This window comes from Mus caroli, chromosome 17 (genome assembly GCF_900094665.2).
Source record: "Mus caroli chromosome 17, CAROLI_EIJ_v1.1, whole genome shotgun sequence".
NCBI lineage: Eukaryota > Metazoa > Chordata > Mammalia > Rodentia > Muridae > Mus > Mus caroli.
In genome coordinates, this window is record NC_034586.1 from 67,312,652 (window position 1) to 67,333,386 (window position 20,735).

Genomic DNA, 20,735 nt, shown 5'->3' on the forward strand with positions numbered 1-20,735 from the left:
GAGGAGGAGGAGGAGGAGGAGGAGGAGGAGGAGTGGGTAGTGGCGGCACACCTTTAATCCCAACACTTGGAAAGCAGAGGCAGGCAGATTTCTGAATTCAAGGCTAGCCTGGTCTACAGAGAGAGTTCCAGGACAGCCAGGGTTTCACAGAGAAACCCTGTCTTGAAAAACCAAACCAAACCAAACCAATAAAAAAATAAAATAAAAAGAAGAAGATAAAGAAGGAGGAGGAGGAGGGATGGGCGAGGAGGGGGAGGGGGGAGGAGGAGGAAGAGGAGGAAGAGGAAGAAGAGGAGGAATCGGCAGGGCACTTCTTAGCAAGAGCCACCTGGCAGTTGTCAGTGGTGACAAATGAAAGTCACCTACGTTTTAAGCTGTTTCTAAACACATATGCAGCCGTGGTCTGTCTTGGAGAACAGACTCGTTATAGCTGACCTCACTTGTTTAATGGTGGCTTACTCCTGTAGTTCTCATACTCAGGAAGATGAAGCAGGAGCTCTGGGGGTTTGAGGCTGTTGGCCAGCTGTGGTGGAGCAGGCCTTGATTCTGCCTTGAATCCCAGCAGAAGCTGGCCTGGTCTACAAATCAAGTTCCAGCCCATCCAGAGCTACACACACACACACACACACACCCAGACACAGACACAGACACAGAGAGAGAGAGACAGAGACACAGAGACACAGAAAGAGACACAGAGAAAGACAGAGTCAGACAGACAAGACAGACAGAGAAAGTACTAGTTTAATAAATCTTCACCACTGTTCTCGATAGGGTGGTATCTCCCAACTTGTCCTCTAGTCCCCAGAGGTGAGAAGACAGAAAATGTATTCTTAGGCCAGTGGTAGTGCACGCCTTTAATTCTAGCATTTAGGAAGCAGAGGTTCAAGGCCAGCCTGATCTACAGAGCAAGTTCCAGAGCTACACAGAGAAACCTTGTCTGGGGGAAAAAGAAATAAAAGAAGAAGAAAAAGAAATTGTATTCTCTCCTTACTTAATTTTTTTCTTGGTAAATAATGTTAACTTTCCAAAAACGGAGTACAAATTTAAAAAGAAAACTGTCAAGGCTCACTCCTCTCAGCTCAACTGCAGCCATTTTGTATTGTAGTCTCCATTTTGCTCCTGAGGTGAAATCAAGTTCACGTTCTCAGACTGCTTCCCAGAAGCAGTCATTTGTAGAAACGAATGAGCACATGCCTTTAGTCCTAGAACTCTGGAGGTGGAGCAGGAAGATCTCCGAGATTAAGGTTAGCCTGGTCTACATATTGGGACCCAGGGTCCTAGTTTGGGTTTTGTTGCTGTGACAAAAACCACTAGGGGAGGAAGGGATTTAATTTGATTAAGCTAGGGCAGGAAGCTAGAGGCAGGCACTGAGGCAGAGAACACTGAGGAGAGAAAGCCTCTCCCAGCTACCTTTCTTATCGGGGCCAGCACCATCTGCCCCACACCACCCCGAGGGTGGGACGCACTGTCCACAATGCGCCGGACCCTACAGACATACTCATAGGTCTGTCTGATGGAGGAAATTGCTCAATTGCAGTTCCTTCTTTGGGTGCACTCATTCAAACACCATTTATCTAGTCTCCTTACTTACTAAGAAAGCTGTGAGTCTCTTACACACTCAACTGGGAAGACACTGGATCGCTAATAAAATGACTTCTGTATCTGTGAATTCACCGGAGCGTGCGTGAACTGCCTTATAATGAGAGGCTAAAGGTGTGTCAAATGCAGATGGCGAGGGCAGTCTGTACTCATCCTGCAAGAGTATACGCAGGCATAAACACCTACAACTCAAGTTTGAAATCTTCACAACACTGCTTGGCATTAACGTTCAGGAAACCCACAGCCAGACCACACCAGTTACCTTTGGCAAAGGGCTCAGGAAGGCCAGTTACAGAACAAAGCTATTAACTCCCTAGGCTACAGGGTCCTTCAGAGGCTGCTACGGTCCCTTAGGGAAGGCCACTCCTAACACTTAGACATGGTGGCATACACCTATCATTTCAGCACTAGGGGCCCAGGCAGGATGATCACAAGTCTGAGGTCAGCCTGGTCTACAGGATCCATTTTAGTGCAGCCAACACTACACACACACACACACACACACACACACACACACACACACTTTTGGGTGATATAGTTTAGTAGTTTAATGGTAATGTGAGAGACTAGCTAGGTGCAATCCTCAACATGAAAAAAAAAAAAAAGCAAGTTTAGCTAACAAGCTAATTTTATCATATAATTTACAGATAGCATATATGAATAAAAATGCTATAGATTTCTTTAAAAAATACTTATTTGGGGGCCAGGCATGGCAGCACACACCTTTAATCCCAGCACTTGGGAGGCAGAGGCAGGAGAATCTCTGTAAGGTAAAGGTCAGACTGAGTTCTAGGACAGCCAGGGATACAGAGAGGAAACCCTGTGGTTTTTTAAAAACAAAAACGAAAACAAAAAACAAACAAACAAAAAAAACAAGACAAAATTTATTTGGGGGCTGTAGAGATGACTCAGCAATTAAGAGCACTAGCTGCTCTTCCAGAGAATGCAGGTTCGATTCCCAGCACCCACATGGCAGTTCACAACCACCTATAACTTCAGTTCCAGGGGATCCAACACCCTCCACAGGCAGTGTGGGCACATGGCAACAGATAGACATGTAGGCAAAACCCCACAGACATAAAATTAAAAAAAATTTTTTACTTAGGTATGTGTGTTGTATGTATGTATGTATGTATACATGCATGTATGTATGTATACATGCACTCACATGTGTGGGTGCTGAGGAGGCCAGAGAGAGTGTTGCTTCCCCTGGAGCTGGAGTTATAGGTGCTTGTGAAAGGCTCAGTGGGATTGCATCTCCAACCACTGAACCATTTGCTCAGCCCCATGAATTCACTTTGTCTGTTACAGTTTTGGGGAAAACAGCCTCCCTCCCTCCCTCCCTGTGTTAGGCCTTCAGTCTTACCTGGCCTCTCTTCCCCAGATAACCCTCTAACTTTGCTGCTGTGGTGGCGCCATGTTTTGCACAGCTGTGTCAGATCATCACAGCGGTCGGCTGGGATCACTGTGCACAACTCCCTCCCACATCCAGGAATGAGGTCTTTGTGAACATTCATATTGCGGAATGTAATGTAATGAAGTTATGTTTTGTTTCTCCTAGGGACATCCCTGGGATTGGAACTGATGGGTCATGAGGTAACTCCAGGTTCACTTGACACAGTGGAGGCTCCCGTTCACAGGCCCACCAGGAAGGGTGCCCACCAGGAAGGGTGTGGGGGCTCCAGTTGCTGCCTTTTATATTCAAATAACCCAGGTGGACTTGTAATTTATCTTTTTATGATTTTAATGAGGGTTTCCCTCATGAGTAACCAAAGTCACCGTCATTTTGGGTACACAGGAAATGAGTTTATCTCCTGTGGAGGAATGTCTAATCTTTGTCCATTCTTAAAAAAAAAAAAAAAAAGTTTTGTTTAAGACAGGGTTTCTCTGTGTAGCCATTGCTGACCTAAAATTCACTTTGCAGACCGGGCTGGCCTCGAACTCAGAAATCCGCCTGCCTCTGCCTCCCAAGTGCTGGGATTAAGGCGTGCCAGCACCGCCTGGCCTATAGTTTCTGTTCTTATATTCAGATCTTAGATCTATTTTGTGTGAGGTAAGGATTTTATAGCCAGCAGTCAGTTAGTGGGGCATCTACAGTTCACTGGGAATGATGTGTTCCTGTGATACAGTAGATGATAAGATGTGATATGATAGCCGGGCGTGGTGGTGCACACCTTTAGTCCCAGCATTCAGGAGGCTGAGGCAGGCAGATCTCTGAGTTCGAGGTCAACCTTGTCTACAAAGTGAGTTCCAGGACAGCCAGGGCTGTTACACAGAGAAACCCTGATTTGAAAAGCCAACCCCAAACCAACCAACCAAAAACAACCCAACAACTAAACAAATCCCACTGTAATACAAAAACATTGTGAAATAACTTGCCCATCAGTATTTAAATGTGACTTTTTTTTCCTGTCATGTACTCAGATGAACATAATTTTATTGTTACGGCCAGTACAGAAGCCACAGGTGTGTTTTATGGTATTACAGTATTCTCTCATACAGTAGGAAGTGTGCTTGAGTCTGACACCTTCAGTTACTCACACATCTTACACACATGTATCACTGATTGAAAATCACCGTCCTTTGGTTGATTCCATTTCACAAGCTCAGGGAGTTATCCCCATGACGATAAATCCAGAGATAACTATTTACAGTTTCTGCCTTGACCTAGGAAGAACAACTGCCCTGACCTCAGAGTACTGAACAACTCTACATAAGGAAGGAATACAAGACTCGCCTGCTTTCTTCAGCAACATCTGTGCGTAGTCAGGAGTACAAACAAGCCAAATCCCAGAATTCTGGAAACGGTTAACTTTGTACGGTAGGTTAAGACCAACCTGCTGAAATGTCTTCAGCTCCGCAGGAAGAGCAAGAGGAGGAGGCCTCCACACTGGCATTCACGATTACATACGTCCACTCACCTTTGATATTGGCCTTTGTCCACTGCACCGCTGCCTTGTGCACGCTTCACAAAGCAGTTTATTTGTATCTTGAAGTTCTTCATTATCAGTGAACACTGCAAACAAGATTGAGCACTCTTCTGTACTGAAAGCTCCCCTGTCCACTGGAGTACAGAGAGCAGTTTCTGGGTCTTGATTTATAACCTCAGAATCTCTATATTTCACCAGCCTGAAAAGTACACTCAAACTAAGGTGTTTCTTTTATGTTGCTGGCCTTTGCTACTTTGTGGGTCCGCCCCCCCTTTATTCCTTCCCCCCTCCTTTCCCAATTCCACCCCCTATCACTAGACAGAAAAGGAAGGATAGAGGAGGGAGAGAGACAGAGACCTCTGAATCATACTTCTTTCCTTTTGTTCTTTGACCACAACTACTAACAAACCACCACTTCTCACCAACCCAGCCTCTCCAGGCTCTAGCAATCGCAGAAATTATCTGCAGCTGGCAAAACCAAGCTTCTGCTAGAGCCCGAGGCAAAGCATGGTCAGCTGCTGCAGACAGGCTGAAGCAGCCCCACATCCCACACCTGGGTAAAGTGAAAGCACAGTCCTATAATGCTCCTGAGTTTTAAAGAACACAAAATTCCAGATTTCTCACTACCGTTTTCTGAGACATGGTCTTCTGTATGGGTTGGCTTGATGACGCTTATATTCTAAAGGCTAACGTTGGGCCCCCAAGAGTGGTTACCCCAGAGACAAGAGTCTGCCCTTAGATGCTAGCTAAGTGACTCTGTTCCCAAGTTATTATTTCTCATTCATAAAGATGCCAACAGCCAATAGCTGCGCAGGAGAGACATAGGTGGGGTTTAGGGCTTAGGGTCAGGAGAACCATGGAGAGAAGGGGCAGGAGGAGGAACAAGCTCCTATGGGTTAGATGAGCCACGAAAACATGGCCCCGGGGGCTGGTGGATTGCAGTTAGGAACAGCCATATGAAACAAAGTAAATAGTATGTAATAACTTGTTATGCATAGGAAAGTAGATTCTAATAGCATGGAGGGTACGTATTCACTCAGCTCTTGTGCTGCTTAAGGCTTTGTAAATATAAAGGGTGTGTGTGTGTGCATGTTTATCTGGGAACTAAATGATCTAAGGTGGGGTAGAAACCCTGGGTCCGGATTAAATTATTTCTACAACAGTCTCCTATGTAGCACTGACTGGCTTGGAACTCACTATGTAGAATCGGTTGTCTTCAAACTCCCAGAGATCTGCCTGCCTGTCTCCTAAGTACCCCAGTCTCCACACTGTCTTCCCTATAGTCAGTAGTCCAGATACCATTTAAGTGAAGAACTCTCTTGAGCTGCTGCCTTCGTTGCTGGGGGGGGCAGGCTTGCTTCTTTTCTGCAAGGGCTTACTTGTTCCTGAAGGACCGTGTGCTTTATAATCCCTTCCCACTGTCTTTATCTGGTTCCTCCACCATCTTCAGATTTTTCTCCTTTATAATTTTATCACTCTGATCATCTATAACTGGGGAAGACAAATCAAGGAAGATGCATGAACCAAGTGGTGGTGGTGGGGGGGCAGTCCTGCATTCATTCACCACACAATTTTCTAGTTAGTGTGCCAAAGATTCGGCTCACGAAACTTTTTTTTTTTAACATCTTTCTAGTTTTCCAGTAGAATCACCAAATGCTTTTATTCACTCTGTGTCCTCTTGTCCATCCCATCTAGAAAGCAGTGAGCTAGTTCCCAGCTGTCTGGCTGCTAGTAGCCTGTATGCCTTGATGCTTTTTCCTTTTTAGCCCTAAGAGCGCTTTCTAGTTATTTCTAGTTATCAATTTCGTCTGTGGTCTCTTGAATCTCATTAAGAAACTGATTCAGGGCTGAAGTGGTCTGGATGCTCGAAGTTTCCTTCTGAAGGTTCGGTACCAAAGCAGGTGGCTCTGTTGGCACAATTCTTCCAGAAGTTTGGAAGTCTTTTAGGCAGTTCTCTAACCACTGGTACTATCTGGGACTCGGTGTCCACAGGAAGGCTTTTTTTTTGTTGTTCTTCTGGTTTTTCGCTTCCAGATGTTTTTCAAGTTCGATGTGTCTATTATTTTCCTCTTCTGCTTCTTTCTCAGATTTTTCATTCTACTGGCTACCTTAGTCTTAGCAAATATTCCATTCCACATTCACTAAAGCATTTATTTGAAATCCCTTGCTCCGATACTTTAAGGTGTCTGCACATAGGATCCTGAGAATCCTCACCTGGAATAGTTTTCCTTCATTTGTCGTTTGTTCTTTGGCCATGTTAGGCACTTCATGGATTGCTTACTGACACAATTCACAGAGAGGGTGCTTGTGACTGCCTGCCTTGCCTAGAGCTAGGCATCAGCTCTCATACCCTCCCACTCCCCCAACCCCAGCCATGGCTTGGAGCAAAACCACGGTTAATTACTTTAAAACTTGTTTTCAGATTTTTCTTTCTTTTTAAAGATTTTTAAAATTTTATTTTATGTGCATTGGTGTTTTGCCTTCATATATGTTTGTGTGAAGATGTCAGATCTCCTGGAACTGGAGTTAGTGTGGCTGCCATGTGGGTGCTGGGAATTGAAACGTGGTCCTCTGGAAGAGCAGCCAGTGCTTATAATCACTGAGCCATTTTGCAAACACGGCTTTCAGATTTTTTCTAAGACAGGGTCTCATATAATTTAGGCTGGCCTTGAACTTGCTATATACCCAAGGATATTAGAGTTACAGGGGTGCTCCTCCACAGCTGCAACTAGTTCTATTATTGCCAATTTGTGTTCAACACTGCAGACCCTGAGCTCCACCCACACCGAGGAGTCACGTCAGTACTTTGTACTAAGGCAGCTTGTACAGAGCTTTACATTTCAATCAAGGAAACCACTAATTTTTTTGGGAGGAGAAATGATTGTTGTTTATTAACCTTGCTGCATAATCAGGAAGGATTAAAAACACACATTTCCTGGAACAGAAAATTGTACCAAAAGTATTCCTTACAAAATAAATTCACAGAGCAAAAGTCTTGCACTTACAGAGACACACACAGCGTATGTTAGTGTGAATAAATGCACAGTTTAGATGTTTATACAACAGATCCCTAACAAACTCTTTGAATTCGTGTTTTCTTTATCTCTTAAAAATAGTTGTAAAAAATTAGAAAATAATGCAAATGTAGAATTAAAGCCAAGTGCTGCTGCATATCTTACTTATATACAAGATACAGTCTTTAGGCTGTCCTATCACCAACCCACACAGGACACAATCTTTAGGCTACCCTATTCTCACCAATGTTTTTGTGTATCTGAACATTTAAATTCCCAGACAACTGTGCTTTCTCTGTTTTAATGCAGAATTCAACTTTCCACATATATTTACAGTTAAATATCTAGTTCTAGAATTTTCCTTACACAAAAGACAAAGCATGTTTGTTAAATAAGTTCAGAAAAAGGCAATAAAAAGGGCTGTTTTAAGAAACAGTTCTAATATGTTCACGATCATGTTGAGGAACGGAAGTTATGTCTTCAGGGCAGCAAATGTCCCAGGGCTGGGGTGACCACCACTGGGTAAAAGTGTACAAGCCAGCCACCGAGGGCCCGGTGACTGCAATGACCCAGGAAATGTGTGCCGCCCCATGAGATTCTGAAAGTTGAATAGCTTCAGTGGCTTCCAGGCCCATTTGGAGGAACAGGAAATTCTTGCCAGGATTATCACAGTCTTCAGAAATGCTCAGTTTGGTACGTCACCTTTTGGCCTTCTGAAAGAGATAGAGAAGCAAGGCAGGCTCAGTGAACTCGGCAGTCTCCATTCCCACCTCGGTTCATACACCTGCTTCAGTTACAGCCCTCTTGAAGCAGAAAAGCAAAACAAAACCACCACCAGGATTTATATACCTGTGACTTCCTTTCCTAAACTCCTTGATCATTTCAGAATGCTTAAATATCTATCACATGAACTCTGCTCTAACTCTGATCCTTAGTGTAAATAGTTAATACAATTTTTAGTTATCTGGTAATCATACACATCTCCCATGTGAGTATGTCTATAGTATTCATGGACAATCTGAATTCCAGCTCCTTGACAGCATAATCTGAGATAAAACTGCAGATTATTTACTCCCTCGCCGCTCCTGCTTTTGAATGAAATTATGATTTCAAGAACTAGCTGAGGCTTTAGATGAATGAGTGTGTGTGAGGCCCTGGCCTCAGCAGCAGCCTTAGCTGCTCTCTGACCGTCCCATCTCTCACTTCCCTCACATGTAGTGATGAACACAGAAAATGCCTTGGTATTTATGTACTGTTATGCAGACACAACTAAATTCTCTAACAACAGTACCTCCAAACATATACATTTTAAAGAAACCGCTAATTTGTAATAAAAGACCCCACATTTATGTATTTTATTTAGTTTAAGTGTATACACATGCATGCCTGAGTTATTCACGTGCATTACACGCACACAGGATCTCACAGAGATCAGGGGAGGTGTCTAATCCACTGGAACTGGTGAGCCATCACGTGGGTGCTGGGAACTGAACCCAGATACACTGCAAGAGCAAGTGCTCTTAACTACCAAGCCGTCTCTCCAGCCCCTTAATACAATTTTCATGAGTAGAAAACCAATTAGAAGCGCAAGTGTCTTCTTGACATTTGACCAATACAACTCCATATATTGATATAAGCATATGCTAAAACTCATGTTCTTTCACACTTATACCCTTGAGACCCAGACTCTCCTCAATTGCCATCGTTTAAGTTACAGCTCTGTAGTGCTTCACAGAATATAGTTGTTTCTTCTAGTAATGATATACCAGGCTAATAAATACGATATGGGATTTTTGTTAAGAGCACAAATAAGTAAAAAATGCAAAGATAAATATATAAATATTATTTCTTCTTTTCCTATAAAAATTGTTCATTTTATGAATGAAATCTGTTATTTCTATACTGTTAAGGATACTTTGGGCCAGCACACAAAGGCACTTGCTGCCTAACATGACACCTTTGAGTTTGATCTCCAGGGCCCACACAGTAGAAGACAACTAACTCCTGCAAAGCAACCTCTGCTTCCATCAGCAGACCATAAGCATGCAGGAGGCAGACAGAGGTGGGCAGGTTTCTGTGAGTTTCAAGTCAGCCTGGTCTACACAATGAGTTCCAGGACAGCCTGCTCTACATAGCAAAACCCCGTCTCAAAAATAAAATAAAACACTTTTTACATTGCTTACATGTTTAAATAATACTTTGGATATAAACTTGTAAGTCTAAGCCCTTTAACTTTTATGCATGTATGCCTTTGATGAAGGTAGTAAACTATTATTATAAACACTACTACTAACAACTACTAAAATATTTCTTCCTTTTCTATATTATTATAAAACCTCTCTTGGGGTGGGGGTAGGCAGAGATAGGGGTGACTTACTTAGCAGTATTCTCGAACTCAATATTGCTCCTACTGGTCCCAGTCTCTGGATTCTCCCACCTCACCCTCCTGAGTACTAAGATCTCAGGAATGTACCACTTCACGTCCAGAATGATACCAGCCAGGTAGCATCCTAGGGAAAGCTAAGGAAGCTGTTTCCATCACACTTAACCCATCAGAACCCTCAGCTGAGCCAAGGTGACCAGAAGGATCATTAGAATTGAATTTCTTTCTCGGAGGTCCAGTTCAGGGCACTTGCCTTCTAGGGTCTCTTCATCCTGTTAGGTTGTAGCCACCAATCTTTACTTCGCATACCCATTACTGTCTTATTGAGTGGCAAAGCCACGAAGCTTTATCTTTATGAAATTTGTAAACTTCCCCCTCAGCTTTCATGTTTCTCTCTGTCCATCATCATCAACCATCTATACCCAAGTCCTTCCCCGCTGGGCTCTGCTTTAATACTTTTTCCTGACCACTGACCCTGTTCATCTCTGTGTTATCATTTTCTCTCCTTTGCCACAGCAGTTTACCTTTTTGTTTGTTTGTTTGGTTTGGTTTTCCAAGACAGGGTTTCTCTGTATAGCCCTGGCTGTCCTGGAACTCATTCTGTAGACCAGGCTGGCCTCGAACTCAGAAATCTGCCTGCCTCTACCTCCCGAGTGCTGGGATTAAAGGTGTGTGCCAACATGCCCAGCTGCAGATTACTTTTAAATATGACAAGGCAAGAGCCTTGTCAGTTCTATTTATGGAACAACAACAGTGTAATTGAACATTCAAGTATTTGCTGAATATGCAGGAAGGGAAAATATAGGACATCAATTCCAAATATAACAAGTCTCATGGTTGATATGAAAATGTTATTCAAATAGTGTCAACACACACACACACACACACACACACACACACACACACACACTACTACCACTCTCTATTCTCTCCTAGGGTAGTATCCTGGCTAGTTTTGTGTCAACTTGACACAGTCATCTGAAAGGAGGGAACCTCAACTGAGAAAGTGTCTCCATAATATCCAGCTGTACAGCATTGTCGTCACTAGTTATTGATGTGGGAGAGTCCAGCCCATTATTGGTGGGGCCATCCTGGGCTGGTGGTCCTGGGTTCTATTTGAAAACAAGTTGAGCAAAAGGCCTAAGGAGCAAGCCAGGAAGCAGCACCCCTCCATGGCCTCTGCATCTGCTCCTGCCTCCAGGTTCCTGTCCTGTTTGAGTTCCTGCCCTCACTACTTTTGATGATGGACTGTTATATGGAACTCTGAATGAATAAACCACCTTCTTTCCAATTTGCTTTGGTCATGGTGTTTTATCACAGCAACCGTAACCCCAACTAAGACAGGCAGCCTTCTAAATCTAATTTAAAAAGGATAGCTCTGCCAAGTTAGGTTGCCAAAGGCTCTGTTGGATTTTTGACGAATTACAAGTGGTATTTGATTGAGCAAATCAAACATAAAGCTTTAGAAATAACTAATGCAGAGATGACTGTGCACATTACTACTTATAAAAGTGGTGACTTCATTAAGTAGGAGATAGTATATTGAAACTTACGCCCCAAACATACAAGTAATTTCATTCTATTGACTTTTAAGAACAGAAAAATAATGGACATTTCTAAATAGTACGGTATCACTGAAAAAATGATATTTCCTAAAGGAATACAATGGTTCTCTATCTTCAGAAAACCAAAGCGTCGTGTACTATGCCCTCGGGATACTGGAGATCAGAACAAGGAAGGGCTTCACACGCTAGCCAAGCACTCTGCTCCTGAGTTACCAGCCCAGATCTGCTTTTGTTTGTAAAATACTAACTTAGCCTCGGGAAATTTAGAAATAAATCTATAGTGATTCTCAAGTGTAATGACAGAGGATCTTTGATAAAGTATCCAATGATAATCAGGTCCCAGTATGCTCACCTATTCTGTCTGGTGGATTCTCTTCTCATTCTCTTAGTAGGGATTGGGCACTCTGTCACCTCAATCTTTGGTGAGTGACAAAGTGACTCATTACACCTGCGCACAGGAGTCATTCCTGTGAAGAAAATCATAAGGAACTGGTGAAGCACAAGAAAAAAGAGCAAATATAAATATATATTAACCTGCGAAAAGGAGCTCGAAGCACCACTCTCTTACTTCTGTGATGGTTAGGTCTTGTCAACTAATACCAACCAGAGCCACCTGGAACAAGGAGAGCACAACTGGGGAACTGCCTCCATCAGTCTGAGTGCACTTTGGGGCACTTTGATTGTACGAGGTGTTTCCCTGAACCAGGTGGCCCCGAATTGTATAAGTAAGTTAGAGTAGCCATGGAGAGCAAGATGGTAGCCAGTGTTTCTCCATGGCCTCCATTTAGCTCTTACACTGGCGTCTCTGGATGAGCAGCTGCAGCCTGTAAGCTGAGTGAAATAAACCCTTCCCTCCCCAATCTGCCTTTGGTCAGGGTGGTCACCACAGCAACAGAAACCTTAACTAAGTTACTATTCAAGTAAGAGGATAGTTTTAAGCATTTATCAGACAGCTTGGTGGTTATGAAATCCATTCAAGTCCTGAATCATCTGCACTCTTTCTTTTTACAGTCGGACTCATCAATGTTCACTGTCAAGCAGAAAGCTCACAGACAGAAGCACACACCGAGCTTCTGCTCTATTCGCTTCAGACTTTTTTCCTGTTCATCAAGCTCTTGCTTTTTCTTCTTCATATCAGGAGTGTGAAGGTACTGCAGCTGATTGTCCAAGTCCTCGTTCACAGAGCTCAGCCTGTACAGAGCAGTGCGATACTGCTGAATAAGATCTGCAAAAAAGCACACATCTAAATAAAGAGCTAACATCATACCAAACTCCTGTTTTACAAAAAAAGAATTAGCATCACTAAGTAACTCAGGAGAACACATCTAAAGTCATGAACCACTTAATGAAAAGAACTAGCTGAGACAACAAATGATAGTTACATTTTAATTTTCTTTGACTTCAGTTATTTCTGTGTGAGAAATGAAGTTTCAATGACTACCCTCTATATTTTATTTCTGGTTTTGTTTTTGAAGTGCTGGAGATAGAACCCAAGATGGCACACATGAGGCAAATGCCCTACCACTGAGTTCCGCTCCCAGATACCTCAAGTTTTCTGTATGAAAGTTCCTGGACATTTTTATATCCTGTCTGATACAGAGTATTCGATTTCCTTCCACAGATACAGCCAGAGGGGAAGAGGAGGAGAGAGGAGCAGAAGAGCACTAACTGTTGCACTGTGGGAAGCCAGTAAGCCCTGGCTTGTAATGAACAAACTGTGCCTGCACACACAGCAACTCAACCCTGCACAGACTGGTTTTGTATACAAGAGGATGGAAAGAGGGCAGATTTTAAAGTTTAATTGTATTATCCCGGGATACAAAAGGTTGTTTCTATGCAAGTATAGAATGCACTGAAAACCCCCACCCTGCTCCACTCCTTTCTCTCACCTGTCCACCCAGCCTATGTCCCTTATGTTCCCACAGACTCTATTTATGCTCATATGACCTCATATCAGTGTATACAAATCTGTGGCTCACAAAGGAGAGAAAACAATATATTCCCTTTGACACACTCAATTGTCTCCAATAGATCTATTTTCTTGCAAATGACATGACTTCAGTCTCCTCCACTGTTCATGTGAACCACATTGTATCCATTTATTTTGTCAATGATCACATAGGATGGCTCTATAACTTGGCTACAGTGAAGCCTGCTGTAAGGGCAGGCAGTGTTCTCTTTAATATGCTAATAAATTCTCTTGGATAAATCTCAAGGAGTTCTGTTGGGTCCTGCAATATTTTTAATCTCTCTCTCTCCCCAAACCTCCATATTGGTTTCCATAGTGACTGGGCCAGAAGTGCATAAGGATTTTGTTGATGTCCTTATCAACAACCAAAAGAGTTTTGATGATGCCCTTTCCTGACTGAAGTGAGATGAAATCTTCATGTAATTTTTTGTTGAGATAATATTTTTTGTACACTGTGTGAAGGTATGTCTCTGTCCTGCCTCACCTGCTTAAGGCTCCCTCTGATTGGTTTAATAAAGAGCTGAATAGCCAATGAGACTTCTCAGTAGAGATAAGAACTCTGGGAAAGGAGATGAGGAGGATTCGCCAGCCAGTCATGGAGGAAGGAGCAGGTGCCAGGACTGAAGGAAAAGTAACAGGCCACATGGCAGAGCATGGATTAGAATAAACGGGTTATTCTAATATGAATATTCTAATAGCTTGATACAAGTAATACATCTAAACAAGCTGGCTGGGAACAAGTCTAAGCTACATGGCCTAGGCATCATAAATAAAGAATTGTCTCTGTGTCATCATTTGAGTGCTGGCAGGTCAGAGAGTGTTCCGTGATAATTATTTACACCTCAGAAGTTTTTGTATGAAGTCATTAACATACATACACAAGCAGATGTATGAACCCTCTCGTACAATTTTTCCAACGACTGCTTTTAAAACTGTTACAGCTAAAGGAGTAGCTCAAGATTGGAAGCTCTCCAAACTTAACAGCTGAGTTATAAGTAGTCTATTACACAACGGCTACACAATGAAAACAAATGACAGCTACCAACATACAAAGCACAGAATGAATAGAGGCAGACACAAGTTGTATTTTCTATTTACATATAAATTACAAAAGTGGCCAAAACGAGCCTGTGCCATGGTAAGTAAAGAAAGTTGTGCCAAGCAGAGACTTGAAGAGAGAATAGTGAGCCGCTTCCTATAGAGCTGGGTGTTCTACTCTTTAAATTGTTCGCAGTACTGCAGAGTAAACATGCTACTCAGTGCTCCACAACTGACTACATCCTCACGCCTGATTTTTAAGTATTTTAAGTATGGTATTCTTCTGATAAACCTTACCAGTGCTATGTTTATAAAATGTGTCGTTTTCTATGTGTGGATTACACTATGACAAGGAAGTGTAGCCTCGGGTTGTGCCTCCTCCTGCAATTCCAACACGTGGGAACACAAGAATGACCATGAATTCTAGGCAAGCCTGGGCTACATTGTGTCAAGCTAGCCTAGGGCAACAGAATAAAAATGGTCTCAAGCAAAGCAAAGCAAAGCAAAGCAAAGCAAAGCAAAGCAAAGCAAAGCAAAGCAAAGCAAAGCAAAGCAAAGCAAGGCAGAAGAGCAAAATGGGACTCACATACACACTGGAGTATCAAGTGGGGTTACCAGGAAAGGGGCCCGTCATTTGCTGTAGTGGATAAGCCCTGAGCTCAGGCTACGTCAGCAGATATAAAAGGGTAACAGACACTGTCCTCACCGTGGGTCTCTAGAGTAGCCAATCTCATAGAGTTTCAAGTACAAGGAAGACTGCCAGGGAAAAGGGATGGGATGGTACTAAGTTTCAGATCTGCAATATGCATTTTGGGAGAGAGATTGCATATTGATGTGAAAGTATTTAACAATACTGAACTGTGCATGAAAACAGTTAAGATGGCAAATTTTATTGTATAAAGTAAAAGCATAAAAGGCTAAAGAAAGAAATCATTGTGTTTGGTGAACACAGATGTCAAGCACATGACGGCCTCATGAAATCAAAGCAGGAGTCTGTAAGGTGCCAGCACTCCCGGACTTCATACTCAGTACAGACAGACTTTGGAGCAGATAGATGATTACATCGGCTCTGAAGGAGGCAGCTGGGAGAGGAGAAAATAAAGTGGCGAAAAGGTCCATGAAAAATATAATTTTGACAGGGTTTTGCTGGCCTCAAATTTCTGTGCAAGTGAGCCTTCCTACATCAGCCTCCAAAATAGTCAGTTAAGGCACATGCTACCATGGCTGGCTCAAAAATTCAACTATAGAAATTGAGACAAAAACAAATGATTATCTAATAAACTATTAATTTAACAAGGCAGAATACACTTTAATACATAGTAAAAAGGAGGCATTACTTGATCCTGCTCTCTTGTACTATATTCAATAAAGGACGAAGCAGGCATATTGCAACTACTTGGTTTCCTAAGAACAAACCATTTACATTGTATATATTGTACATTTTACATTGTATATATTGGTTACTGGTTAGTAATCTTGTTACATTAGACTCTGAATACATAAGCCCAAAGAGAATGTTAAAGTCAAATCAGAAATTGGATTTAGATACTCATTCAGCGGGGAATGTAGCTTAGTGGTAGAATGCTTGCTTAACATATGTAAACTCTCTCCCCTACCCTTAAAAAACAAAACAAAATAAACTAAAGAACAGGGAGTCCAGAGGAGAGACTTTTGTGACCTGGAGCTGGGGCTGTGGCCCAGTTGGTGGAGTGCTCGCCTAGCATGCAAAGCCATCATCAGTCAGTTTAACACCGGCACCACGCACACTGGGGGTGTGTGGTTAAGCACCTGCTACCCCAGCACTGAGAGGTGTGGAAGGAGGGTCAGTAAATTCAAGGCCACCTCCAATCCTATGGTGAATTCCTGGCCAACCTGAGATTCATAAGACACTGTGTTAAAACAACAAACAAACAAACAAACCCCGAAAACTCACCCCATGTTTAACTTACCTATTTGTTTCCCCAAGACCACACACTGCTTTGGTACTGGAGCTCCGAAGACCATTCCCCGAAGTTTGTCCATTGGCGGAGCTTTATTCTGAAGACCCCCAAACTTCCCATTACTTCTAATTCTATCTCCATCTCTAGTCAGGAGTGTGGGGCAGTGTGTGATTTTAACAACCTATTGAGAGCACACAAACACTAATTAGCAAAAACCTGATTCCAACTGCTCTAAAGAGTAATTAAATCTCACTTTATAAATGACATGACCCGATGGGCATGGGGACACACGCCTTTAATCCTAGCACTTAGGGAGGCAGAGGCAGGCAGATCTCTGTGAGTTCGAGGCAGGCCTGGTCAATAATGTGAGTTCCAAGACAGCCAGGGCTCTGTAGAGACACTGCCTCAAAAAAACAAAATAAAACAAAACAAAGCAACATCAACAAGAAAGAAAGAAATAAACAAATCAAAACCAAAAACAACAGCAAAAAAATCCAACTCGTAAATAAATTAATAAGCAAGAAAGTAAATGAATAAGCAGCATGGCTGTGGTAGTGTTTTTGCAAAGTTAATAAGCTAATGATATGTAAAGCGAACTGGGCAGGCGAAAAGCCCATAGACAGGAAGGGAACTAGATGAGTTTTCAAATGGTAAATGCTAGCTTAAACTAGCTTAAACTGGGGAGAAAGGAGTCAACAATGAGATTCTCCCAATTAGTCAGAATAAAAATGATCACACTGGATTTAGCATTTTATGATCTCTAGGAATGTATTCAGTAATTCCACTTATGTATGTACTCAAAACAGTCTAATGAAATACATAAGCTCACTAAGTTACAGCATATCCCCACAGAGAAACGGAGCATGCACACTGAAGGGGCTATGAGGGATCAGGCAATGGTAAGAGTGTTCTAGCATATAAGCGTGAGGAACAGAATGCGGATTCTTAGCATGCACACAGAAGAGCTCATGTGGTTGCACTCACACCCACTACTGCCGGGTTGGGGGGGGGGCGTGGAAACAGGTGGGTCAATGGGCTTGCTAATCAGCCAGCCTCCTAACCCCACACCAACCCACTCCACCCTGACCAAAGTGCAGGCTCCAGTGTCAGTGAGACCCTGGCTTAAGGAAAGGTTACAGCTAGTGCAGCACTCACTTCATCCGATATCCTCCTCTAGCCTGTACACACAACGTACACACACACACACTCACCACCCTCAAGTGTCATCGAAGAGCATTATAATTCAGCACATTACAAAGATCTAATCCAATCTAACGTTAAAGCTTAAATAGTATCTGAATTATATAGAATATTTACATAGATTATATATAATTTATAGAAATAAAGTTACATCTTAAAAAAGTATAATCAGAGGAACATCACAGATGCTCTTCCAGAAAACTGGCACTTTTATTTATTTTTGGTGATAAATCTGGCATTGAAAAATACCCTTAAACTACAACAATATGAGTGGTCACTTTATTGTTTGATGTGTGTGCAATGTCACCATGTGATTAAACTCTCTGAGCCAACTAAGGGCTAGGTCTACAGGCGTGGGCTAATTGAAAAAAAAAAATATAGTAAATTTAGTGAGCCAAATTTTTTTGTTTGTTGTTTCAAGACAGAGTTTCTCTGTGTAATCCTGGCTGTCCTAGAACTGGCTCTGAAGACTAAACTGGCCTCAAACTCAGATCTGTCTGCCTCTGCTGAGATTAAAGGCATATGCCACCACCTCCTGGTAGTGAGCTAAAAATCTGCAAATTTCAAATTACTTGGTTTGGTAAAAGAAAAGATTATGCATTCTTGGTTTTGATTTGGACTTATATGCTTTCTAAAGGTGAACACAGAAGGTAAAACTGGGGGCAGGAGCTGCATAGATGGCCCAGCGAGCAGGCTGAGCTGGGGGGTGGGGTGGTGGCAGAGGTAGCACTTGCCTTTAATTAACCCAGCCCTTGGGAGGCAGAGACCAGCCTGGTATATAGAAAGAATGCCAGGGTAATAACCAGGGCTACACAGAGAAACCTTGTCTTGAAAAACAACACAAAACAAAAACATAAAAAAACCTAGAAACCCTAAGACAAAGGCCTACAAACACAAAAGAATGTTAGTTATTAAACAATTAAAGATACTCCAGTGGTAAACTCCCCTGCTGTAAAGATGCTAAATGCTGGTGAGCCGAGCTGCCTTCAAAGGTGCCAAAGGTGCCAACAAACAGTAAACAGAACTTTGTTCTTTCAAAATCATTATGTTCTTGACCCCATCACTTCCACTGTTCTCAACCAGTGGGTTGGCAATCCCTCGGGAGGCTCACATATCAGATATCGTGCATGCCAGATGCTTGCATTATGATTCATTAACAGAAGTAAAATTACAGTTATGCAGTAACAATGAAATAATCTTATGGTTTGGGGTGGCCATCATGACATGAGGAATTGCAGCTTTAGGAAGGCTGAGAAGCACTGGTATAACCTCATGTGGCTGTTAAATAAAAGACAATATTTTCCTTTGAGAGGTTTCACGGTCCACCCTAGGCTGGCCTAGAGCTCAATATGTTGTGCATATTAGCCTTGTTCTCACACTCCTGTCTAAAGGAAATACGGGGACAGAGTGTGGAGCAGAGACAAGGAAAGGCCACCCAGAGACTGCCCCACCTGGGGATCCATCCCATATACAGACACCAAACCCAGACACTATTGTGGATGCCAAGAAGTGCTTGCTGACAGGAGCCTCAGCTGTCTCCAGAGAGGTTTTGCCAGAGCCTGACAAATACAGAGGCGGATGCTTGCAGTCAACCACTGGACTGAGCATGGTGTCCCCAATGGAGCATTAGGGAAAGAACTGAAGGAGCTGAAGGGGTTTGCAACCCCATAGGAAGAACAACAATAATCAACCAACTAGAGCCCCCAGAGCTCCCAGGGACTAAAACACCAACCAAGGAGTACTCATGGAGGGACCCATGGCTCCAACTGTATATGTATCAGAAGCTGGACTTATCTGGTATCAGTGGGAAGAGAGATACTTGGTCCTGTGAAGGCTCGATACACCAGTGTAGGGGAATGCCAGGGCGGGGAGGCAGGAGTGGGTGGGTGGGTGGGGGAACACCCTCACAGAAGCAGGGGGAAGGGGATTGGGATAGGGAAGTAACATTTGAAATGTAAATAAATAAAATATCAAAAAAAAAGGTAAAGTTGAAATAGAAGTTAAAAAAATAAAATAAAATAAGAATGTGAACCACTACACCCAGCTTAGAGATGGTATTTTTACAGAAATGATCAGGCTGAGGTTGTTCAGTCTCTAATCCAATCTCACTGCTGTCCTCAGAAAGGGGAAAGGCAGACATGATGACACATATATTAGAAAAGACATGAGGAAGATAGCCAATTACAAGGAAAGGCGAGAGGCTCTGAGACAGACTCTTCCTTCACTCATGGCTCCTAGAAGAAGTCACCTCTGCCAACCACTCTGAGCATGAACTTCCAACCCAGCAGATAGGAGATAAAAAATTTCAATTATACATGCAAGTTATAGCTTTTCCAATATGAGACTGTCCCTTTTCAGTTTTAGACACCACACTCATTTCATTTTAATTTGTTTCAAATTAATGGTAAGTTTTGCATTGGTTTTAACAAGGTCAGTCATTTGTTTATATATCATCCAATGAAATGATTTTTTTTTTCCCTTTTGAGATAGTCTTGTTAAGTAACTCAGGCTGTCCTCAAATTCCAGATCTCTTCCCATCTCACAAGTATGCCTGGCTAATGGAATTTTATACACACCACATGCACACACGGCTCTGCTATATTAAAATTTTTTTAATTCTAGAATTAGAGCTACAGACTTTAAAAGAAATAAAGGACATATGATAGCTCGATTTCTAATTTTCCGAGGAAGTTCCAAGCTAGTTTCCGTAATGGCTATACCAATTTGCTCCCCCACCGACAGTAAATCAGGGTTAGTCTTCTCTACATCTTCTTGTTTCTCCATATTTGTGTCAGACTTCCCATGATGGCCATTCTGACTGGGATTAAATCATATCTCATAATAGTTTTAATTTGGATTATTCTGGTGCCCAGGGATGTTGAATCCCTTTTTAAAATCAGTTATTGGTCATGTGTCTATTCAATTCTTTAGTCCATTTGCTGACTGGCAGTTTTAGTCCCTTGTATTTTACTTCTGCAATTCTTTGTGAATTCTGGGTATTATCCCCCTTTTGACAGAAAGCCCGGCTACTACACTCTAGGGTATATACACAGAGAACTGCACAGCACACGGTTTAAATCCACACTCCTCTACTCAC

The 20,735-nt window shown here is 42.5% G+C and overlaps 1 protein-coding gene and 1 long non-coding RNA gene across 2 annotated transcripts in view; both read right to left on the bottom strand.

The window, feature by feature from the left end:
- Positions 1-4,910, bottom strand: part of LOC110284404 — a 7,355-nt gene extending 2,445 nt beyond the window's left edge. Inside the window, exons 1-2 of the long non-coding RNA XR_002376927.1 lie at positions 4,887-4,910; positions 4,521-4,728 (exon numbers count right to left, since the gene is read on the bottom strand). This is a non-coding gene — a long non-coding RNA (uncharacterized LOC110284404). The remainder of the gene's footprint in view (positions 1-4,520; positions 4,729-4,886) is intronic.
- Positions 4,911-7,389: 2,479 nt separating this feature from the next.
- Positions 7,390-20,735, bottom strand: part of Smchd1 (structural maintenance of chromosomes flexible hinge domain containing 1) — a 90,891-nt gene continuing 77,545 nt past the window's right edge. Inside the window, exons 36-39 of the mRNA XM_029471073.1 lie at positions 16,448-16,619; positions 12,558-12,716; positions 11,844-11,958; positions 7,390-8,256 (exon numbers count right to left, since the gene is read on the bottom strand). Of these exons, the coding sequence (XP_029326933.1) occupies positions 8,229-8,256; positions 11,844-11,958; positions 12,558-12,716; positions 16,448-16,619 (474 nt within the window). The 3' untranslated portion in view covers positions 7,390-8,228. The remainder of the gene's footprint in view (positions 8,257-11,843; positions 11,959-12,557; positions 12,717-16,447; positions 16,620-20,735) is intronic.